This window comes from Solanum stenotomum, chromosome 2 (assembly GCF_019186545.1).
Source record: "Solanum stenotomum isolate F172 chromosome 2, ASM1918654v1, whole genome shotgun sequence".
Lineage (NCBI taxonomy): Eukaryota > Viridiplantae > Streptophyta > Magnoliopsida > Solanales > Solanaceae > Solanum > Solanum stenotomum.
This window is the reverse complement of record NC_064283.1, coordinates 6,280,706-6,289,821: the sequence shown is the minus strand read 5'-3', so window position 1 is coordinate 6,289,821 and position 9,116 is coordinate 6,280,706. Positions and strand designations below refer to the sequence as shown.

Genomic DNA, 9,116 nt, shown 5'->3' with positions numbered 1-9,116 from the left:
TCCATAAAGGAGTATATAAGATCAATAAATACATTCCAAAATTACTACACTCTGTCTTACAGACTACAGTAGTGATTATTTATTTGAGTCAAAATTATGTGAATTTTGACTAATGTAATTAACATGAGAAAATTAATATTTTATAGTACTTTATCATATAATTTTTAAATATTTAAATTTTAAATATGAAATATTGAGTTGATTGGATACGATTTTACTTTAAAACTGAACTCAATTGACTTACGAAAATCTAACAATTAACTTTGACAAGCCTAAACATTCTGTCCCTACTAACTTTCTACCCTAATACGCAACATTCACTCTTTCCTATATAGAGTCATATCTCGATAATATGAAGTTGTATCATATCCTGTCTAATCACCTATTATAATTTAGAAAATCAACAAAATAATTATCCTATTATTTTGTCCAAAATTATATCAAAATAAAATTAAAAGAAATGTAAGAAAAAATGGTTTCACACGTCGTAAATGTCATGATAAAGAGAAACAAAATGTCAAAAACGATTCAAGTAAATAAATAAATTTCTGTACGAAGATTTTACTTTGTTTGCTTAATAATCATCTAGCTGGCAATGTATTGCTAATAGTAATAAGATTAAATTGCATGTATCCATGAATTCATCCCATTTTCACGTCAAGAAACATAATCAAAACCATTTTGGGAAAATCATTAATTAAGTACAGATTTCTTAAACTTCTCTTATAATGTCTATATAAAGTATCTTCATATCATAACACTAACCATTCAAATTCCAAACAAAAAATAAAATAAATATTTTTTCCAATAATATTTCTCCATGGAAAAAAAGATTGAAGAAGTAGAAATTTGTGAGATACTTGATGGCGAGGACAAGGACGAGGACGAGTCCCCTATAGAACAAGTTCGTTTAACAGTACCAACAGATGACGATCCATCAGTTCCAGTATGGACATTTCGAATGTGGTTTTTGGGGATTATTTTTTGTGGATTAATGTCATTTATCAACATTTTCTTTAGTTACAGGCAAAATCCACTTATAATCAGTATGATTACTGCACAGGTTGCGTCATTACCATTAGGTAAACTCCTGGCAAAAGTTCTTCCTACGAGGAAGTTTCATTTGCCAGGATTTGGATTAAGCGAATTTTCGCTTAATCCAGGTCCTTTTAGCATGAAAGAACATGTTTTAATTTCAATTTTTGCTAATGCTGGTGCTGGATTTGGTAACGGAGGTGCTTATGCTGTTATTATTGTCGATATTATTAAGGTCTTTTATCACAGGAAAATATCCTTCTTGGCTGGTTGGATCCTTGTCATTACTACCCAGGTATATTTCTTAATCCTACATGTCTTAATTTGTTTGATTTCGGCAGTTTAACTTGATACGAAATTTCAGAAAATTCAATTATTCAACCTATTTAAGCTAATAGTAATGTCATATCTAGTAGCTATATTAGTTAACTATCTAAACTTTTACTGTGAGAGTTCGATTCCCCACTTTGTAATCTGAAGCAATTGAGAAGCACTAGATTTCTAGTACCAAGTAATATCTTTATTCAATATAAAAAATAATAGGAATTAGCCATGAATAACTTCTGCGACTAAATAACAAAAATCCATCTTCAATCCAATTTCACTACCAATTATAAAATAAATTAATCTTATTAGTTACAAACTATTTACCGATAGAATTCGTAGCTAATTCTTGTTTTTCTTTTGTATAAATTGCATTTTATAATGGATTCAGGTTCTGGGTTATGGTTGGGCTGGTATTATGAGGAAGTATGTGGTTGAGCCTGCAGAAATGTGGTGGCCATCTACCCTTGCTCAAGTCTCTATTTTCAGGTAAGAACCAAAAAAAAAATAAAAAAAATTGCACCTTCTAGTGAAAAGAGTCCTCAAGTTTTAATTTTATGGGGGTCAAAATATTAATTTGTGCCAACTCAAATACTCTTATCAAGGCTAAAACACTTTCTAACAAAGGTGACTTCATATTTGGGCTCGAACTCGAGATATTTGAAGGAGTACTTAAATTTGTCAAAGTAGTGTACAAAAGCTCACCTTCTTCCATTGTGTCATCTTATTACTTTTGTTCTCCCCTGTCCCATATCAAAAGCTTGAATTCGAGACTTCTGAAGGAGTACTTACCACTCTATCACAACCCTTGTTGATCCAGGAAGTTAGATATTGTTTACTATGCTTCTATGATCTTTTTTGTACAATAGTCGATTACTTATCATAACAAATTCTGGTTCTTGATGACATTTTGCAGGGCATTACATGAGAAAGAAAATGGTGGCAATTACTCAAGAGGAAAGTTCTTTGTAATAGCATTGATATGCAGTTTCACTTGGTACATTGTCCCTGGATACCTCTTCAAAACTTTGTCAACATTCTCTGTGCTCTGTATGGCATTTCCAAAATCAGTGTTAGCACACCAACTTGGGTCAGGCCAACATGGCCTTGGCATTTTATCTTTCACATTTGATTGGTCAGTCGTCGCGTACTTGACCAGTCCACTGGTCACTCCATTTTTTGCCATCCTAAACATCTTGGCAGGCTATGTTATAATAGTCTACATGATGATTCCTGTAGCCTACTGGGGCTTAAACCTCTACAATGCCAAAACTTTCCCCCTTTTTTCGACTGATTTATTCGATGCCAATGGGCAGAAGTATAATGTATCAGCTATTGTCAATAACAAGTTTGAGATAGACACTGCTGCATACGAGGCACAAGGACGAATAAATCTCAGCATCATGTTTGCTATTTCATATGGACTCGGTTTTGCAACAATCATCGCTACCCTCACACATGTCTTCTTATTCAATGGGAAGTAAGTGAATATAGCTAGATTTTACTATAGCATATGCACTTACTTACTAGATTTTATTTTTTCCTAGTATACGAGCAGCATAGATAACAAGCGTAAAAGATCAATACTTACTTGACGAACATTGAATTTTTTTGATTGAGCAGGGAGATATATAGTCGATTTCGTGCTTCATACAATGGGAAAATAGATATACATACAAAGCTTATGAGGAAATACAAGGACATCCCTTCGTGGTGGTTCCACACGATCCTTGCTCTCTCGTTAGCTCTGTCTCTCCTACTCTGTACTGTCTTGAAATCACAGGTTCAACTACCATGGTGGGGACTCATTTTAGCATGCGCGATTGCCCTTATTTTCACTCTACCAATAAGTATCATTCAAGCCACAACAAACAATGTAAGTCAATAATTTGTTCAATTCACTAACCAATATTTATATTCACATTTTTTTACGATACTATTTGTATTTCGTTACAGTCACCAGGACTAAATATCATCACAGAGTATATTCTTGGACTAATAATCCCAGGGAAACCAATAGCCAATGTTTGCTTCAAAACATATGGTTATATTAGCATGTCACAGGCTGTATCTTTTCTCCAAGATTTTAAGCTTGGTCATTATATGAAGATTCCTCCAAGATCAATGTTTGTAGTTCAGGTAAGTTACTCTAGTAAAAATGAACAAATACAAATTTATCGCGTTTTTATCTGACATTTGATATGGCTATCCATTTTCAGCTAGTTGGAACGTTGATAGCTTCAACAATCAACATGGCAACGGCGTGGTATATGCTAACACACGTTCCGTACATTTGTCAATTGGACTCACTTCCAGAAGGCAGTCCATGGACTTGTAGAGGTGATCATGTTTTCTATGATGCATCAGTAATTTGGGGATTAGTAGGACCAAAGCGATTCTTCGGCCCTTTAGGAAATTATGGTGCGTTGAACTGGTTCTTTTTAGGAGGCGCGATAGCACCAGTATTAGTGTGGCTATTGCATAAAGCATTCCCAAAGCAGAGATGGATCAAGCTTATAAACATTCCTGTACTACTCGGGGCAACAGCGAATATGCCACCAGCTAACGTATTGAATTTCAATAGTTGGATTGTTGTTGGATTTGTGTTCAATTTCTTCGTTTTTCGATACAGAAAGAAGTGGTGGCAGAGGTACAATTATGTTCTTTCTGCAGCATTGGATGCTGGATTGGCTTTTATGGTAGTTCTCATTTATCTGGTTTTTGGACTTACAAATCATGATAACCTCAATTGGTGGGGAAATGTTGATGAATACTGCAATTTGGCTGATTGTCCAACTGCTCAAGGAATTCAAGTTGAAGGCTGTCCATTGATTTCTTCTAAATGATTGTAGAAATATTGTTTAGTACTCTTTGGCTATGTATTTTTGCTTGTGTTAACAATATTTGGATTTGATATTTCAACTATTGCATCTGGCAAATGGTCACCTTTTTGATAAGGTAATGGTTACTTGGATTACTTAAACATATAAAATTTTACGACAGCAATAAACAGTTTAATTCTGCGACAGTTCTTTCATATTTCACCCTTCAACTCATAAATACATACATAGTAGAAACATACTTGGTAAATAGCAAAGTTTTAGTTAACTCTGCGACAATTCTTTCTAATTTCACCCTTCAACTCGGTCAGGGGACTAATATTCCCCATTTTGACCATAGACTTAGAAAATTGATGGAAAAATATTGCCTCATTTTCAGCATAGATCTTTACCAATTGCTTAGTCTTTTTCACCTTTCCAGTAAGCAGCACTTCATCTGAGTTCAAAAGACCTTTGCCCAATAACAATAGCTTGAAATATGAGTTGTCAAATCTGTTTGGTGATGCAATGTCTAGAGGAGTAATATTATTGTCTCCACCACTTGTTGGACAAATTGATTTTAAATCATTGTAATAAGTTTTCTCTAGAGTTGCATCTGGCAAATGGTTACCTTTTTGATTGTATAGCCTTTGCCTAAATGACACACATCTTGCCACCCCTATGGTGTGCGCTCCTGTTTAACATATGAGTGTGTTTGGTACGAAGAAAGTCATTTTTCGTGTCATAAAAAACGGTGTTGAAAAATAATTCAACAAGAAAGAAGAGTCTACAAATTAAAGTAGCTTACCAGAAAGAGCAACAAGGTCTTTTTCATTAAGGCCTTGTCTATTGTAGAGGCTTATGAGGGTTTGGATTGTTGAGTTTGGTGCTGGAATATTTACATTTGCTTTGTTGAAATATGCTCTCTTTGAGTCCCTTCTTCCTAGTGGCACTTCCCAATATGGTCCACCACTCTACTCCAACATATTATTTGTAACAATCTTATTAGCAAAAATCTTGAATTGACTAGTACTTTTTTATTACTTTGGGTTATAGCGGTAATTCAGTTACTTAAACGTAATAAATTTTACTTTTTTTTTTGTTGTAAATTTATTGGTGTAATGAGTAAAGTTCAGTTACAATACGTAAGATTAACCCGACATGAGATGGAATGATATTTGAAAAAAAAAAGTATTTGAAGTTGAAGTCATGTTTGAACATGTATTTCACTTAAAAAGGTTAGATTTTTTTGTGAGTAGAAAAAAGTTTCACTTAGAAAAATGCATTTTCAAAATATTGAGAAATCATGTCCAAATGGGGCCTTAAAAATCGTTGCAGTTTGTGTTGCTCAGACTTTCCAAAAATGTTATTGTACATCTATAAGATTTTCCAAAACTGTACTACATTTTTTGAAGGATCTGATACACATCAATTAACATTTTAAGAAAGTCCAAACAACACAAATGAGAATGAAATGTTGGAGTTTAGATGCTTACTAGGACAACAGAGTCACGAGCAGCCAGGGCTAAAATATCAGCACAAGAAACAGTGTGAGGACAAATTTGTTCTAATTTAGCTTTGATTTGATCAATCACTTCAAATCCCCTCAGAGAATTCTTGTTTGGTCCAGCCTCCTTTTCACTTTTGAATGTACTACTATTATCCAACAATACAGATGCATCACAACCCTATAACACAAGAAAAATGAAATTATTGGAGTTGTTGCCAAATTTAGCACCTAGAAAAGGTCCAAAATTACAATCTTAAACATCAAGTTTTTGCATGGACTGTCCCTGTTTCAAGGTGGTCTTTAATATTTCTTTTTCATCAAATTAGTTGTATTTAATTTTTGTACCTACTGCTCATTTTATAAAAATATGTTGTCTTAAATATCTTTATTTATGACTTAATTTCGCTAGGTAAACTTTTTTACAAAAAAAAGTAGCATGTATTATGTCTTATAAAAGGCTCACGTTCATACTCCTGAACTTATGCCCCAAGACACAAGTTATGTCTAAAGCATAAATTCAGTGTATGCACTTTTTAATTAAGACATAATGTTTTAAAACTGAACTTATGTCTCAAGTTATAAGTTATAATTAGCATAACAAAAAAATTGTAGTTATCAACAAAACGTCCATCAGAAATTCATATTTTTTTTGGTTAATGGTTTGCATGTGTGGAGGGGGGGGGGGGGGACGAATTGCTAACATCGAGAAAATGAATGACCCAAAAATATAACAAAGTATATGAAAATGTGTATAAAAGTTTATACCTGAACAAAACAATCATGGAAATGAAGTCTTAGCAAAGAAGCAGCCATTCTTGGATCTTTAGCAATTGCCTCTTCCAAAACAGACATTATAATTTCATTTGCTTGAGGACATGAGAATTGGTATAAATCTGGGAAAAGACCACCATTATTGGAACTAGAAACTAGAAAGGCTTGGAATATTGCACAAGATAAAAATAACATTACTAGTCCAAGAGAAGAAGCCATATTTAAAAATCAAATTTTTGTATGATGAATTTGATTAACAAATGCATGGAAATATTTATAGAGAGTTTCTAGTGTTACCAAATCCTCTAATAATAGTAAGTTAGATTACTTTTCATAGTAGTCAACTCAATTTTTTATATATATTATAGGAAATTAATGTCTCTTTTTATTAAGTGTTTTTGGTTTTTGAGTTGTGTAGTTCTACCTGCTCCAATGAACAAAAATAAGAAATAATAATACGTCAACAAGGTTTAGAGTTTGAACAACTTTTGAACTTTTCTTGTGTTGGCCATTTCTTCAAAATGTTGCAATTGTAATATAATTGATTGCTTAAGCAAACCGTCTTGTTAAATTGAAGATTAGTTCAACCTTGTAATTAGAAGTTAAATTTGGATAAATTTGTAGGATCTTGCTAATCCACTCACATCGCATGATTCTTGATGAAATAAGTAGTTACTCCCTATGTTTTCTTTTATTTGTCACGTTTCGCTTTATGAGAATCAATTTGGCTAGACTCTCAAGCTAAATTGAGTTTCATTAATTTAATATTTTAAATTTTAGGCTGAGAAATTCGAAAACTATAAAAAAAATACACTATATGTTGTAATCATTCTTATATTAATATTGGTTAAAATTCACGTAGTTTGACTCTCGAAAGCAAAACCTGACACGTAAACAGAGAAGGGGGAGTAGTTACTAATGTCTTTGGTCTATTTGGGAATCCCGATTCCAAATCAATATACATAAATTGGGTTATCACATAACGTAACGACTTGTTCTCTGTTTCGAATATTACTCCTCAACCATAGTTGGAAGTTGAATTTGATAAAGAAAGAACTTGATCTTCAAACGTACTTGGAGTGAGTTGTATAAGTTACAGTTCCGTAAAATTCAGTAATTTTGTCTCAAATTTTATATTTGTGTTTAAGAAGTTCATTTAATATGTATGAATGATTTATTTAGAACCTATTAAGCAAAATGAATTGTGATTCAGAACTCATAAAAAATCATTGCAAACACATTAATTCAAATTACAACAATAAAAATAGATGTGGAGTTTTACTTGTCGAGTTCCTGATTACTGATTACGCTTATTAACTATAGTTATTTTTCAAAATATTAAATCTATCAAATTAAAAGATTTATATAGTATAACGTTGCTTTTTAAGAGGGTATATTAAGTCAATATTGAACAAGTAAAAATTTATCAACGGAGTAGCAAATATGTCATTTCACAGGGAACCGTTAGAGTATCAAATAGCAATGCTTGTCAATTGAGAAGAATTGGGATTACAACTATACTATATATGATGATCTAGAGAAACGTGTAATTTTTGAATTGCAAAAGAAAACATTTTAATTTCAAGAAAATTAAAATCGACTATATCATTTTTAATTTCAAGCAAAGCTCATTTCATACTATTATTATACGAGATAAAAATAATGAGTAAACTAACATGACTAAAAGACTTGAAAGAAATATGAGCAAAAGTAAATGTACTAACATGACTGAGACACAAAAGAAATTAAAGCCACTACAAATTAAATCCTCTTGCTGATAAAACTGAACATTTTCATACACCAGGGTCGGAGCTACAGTGGTGTCAAGGTGTCCAGTTGAATACCCTTCGTTGAAAAATTATACTATATATATAGGTTAAATTTTACTTTATATTGATTGATAAACAAGGTCAAACTGCGCATTTCACCAAGGGCGGACCTACGTTGTAGGTTTCGGGTGCTCGAGCACCCACTGATCTCAACGTGTAATGCGTAAAGTTAGACAATTTTTTTTTTAAAACTAGTATATTAAATAGTTGAGCACCCACAAATAATAAGGTGTCTTAGCTGCTTTGGTTTGGAAGCTGAATATCCAGCGCTCAGCACGCGGGAGTTTGGGGGTTCGAATCTCGGTTGAAGCATTAACTTTTTTCAGTTTTGTTACTCATATATTACTAGACATTTTCTCTTCTTTTTTCTTTTTTTCAATCTTCGCCCTCTTTTCCGCTTAACATTTCAATCTTAATTTTTTTGTTTAGTTTATTTTTCACTTTTTTAATTTCCTATATCTCATTTATTACAACAAAAAAAAACTTAAGCTTTTAAAATTTCAGAGCGTAAATATTTGTAATTGTTAATTTGCGATATGATACAATTATTCAATATCTTCAAAATATGTAAGGTCGTCGAGAATCGTACTACTAGAAGGTTCTTTTTCTAAAATAAATAAATAAATATATATATATATATATATATATATATATATTAATGTTAATCGTAGTTCACTCGATAACTTATGACTAGAAGTCTTATTTTTAATAATATGCCTTTTATTTTCACTTTAATTAAAATAATTATACATTTATATTAATAAGTGAGCACCCATGATCTTAAAATTCTGAATCCGTCACTGCATTTCACGCGGAATATTTAGTCAA

The 9,116-nt window shown here is 32.2% G+C and overlaps 2 protein-coding genes across 2 annotated transcripts; one reads left to right on the top strand and one right to left on the bottom strand.

The window, feature by feature from the left end:
- The first annotated feature begins 820 nt into the window (after positions 1 to 820).
- LOC125854778 (oligopeptide transporter 4-like) lies at positions 821 to 4,205 on the top strand. The gene is made up of 6 exons (XM_049534361.1): positions 821 to 1,330; positions 1,751 to 1,848; positions 2,276 to 2,839; positions 2,983 to 3,235; positions 3,316 to 3,498; positions 3,579 to 4,205. The coding sequence occupies exons 1-6, from the start codon at positions 821 to 823 to the stop codon at positions 4,203 to 4,205; spliced, it is 2,235 nt and encodes a 744-aa protein (XP_049390318.1).
- A 187-nt stretch (positions 4,206 to 4,392) lies between these two features.
- LOC125855366 (peroxidase 9-like) lies at positions 4,393 to 6,709 on the bottom strand. Its single transcript, XM_049535086.1, has 4 exons — positions 6,454 to 6,709; positions 5,675 to 5,866; positions 4,987 to 5,152; positions 4,393 to 4,872 (listed from the first exon to the last, which is right to left on the bottom strand). Exons 1-4 carry the CDS (start codon positions 6,676 to 6,678, stop codon positions 4,460 to 4,462), a joined length of 996 nt encoding a protein of 331 aa, XP_049391043.1. The 5' UTR covers positions 6,679 to 6,709; the 3' UTR covers positions 4,393 to 4,459.
- Positions 6,710 to 9,116: the final 2,407 nt, after the last annotated feature.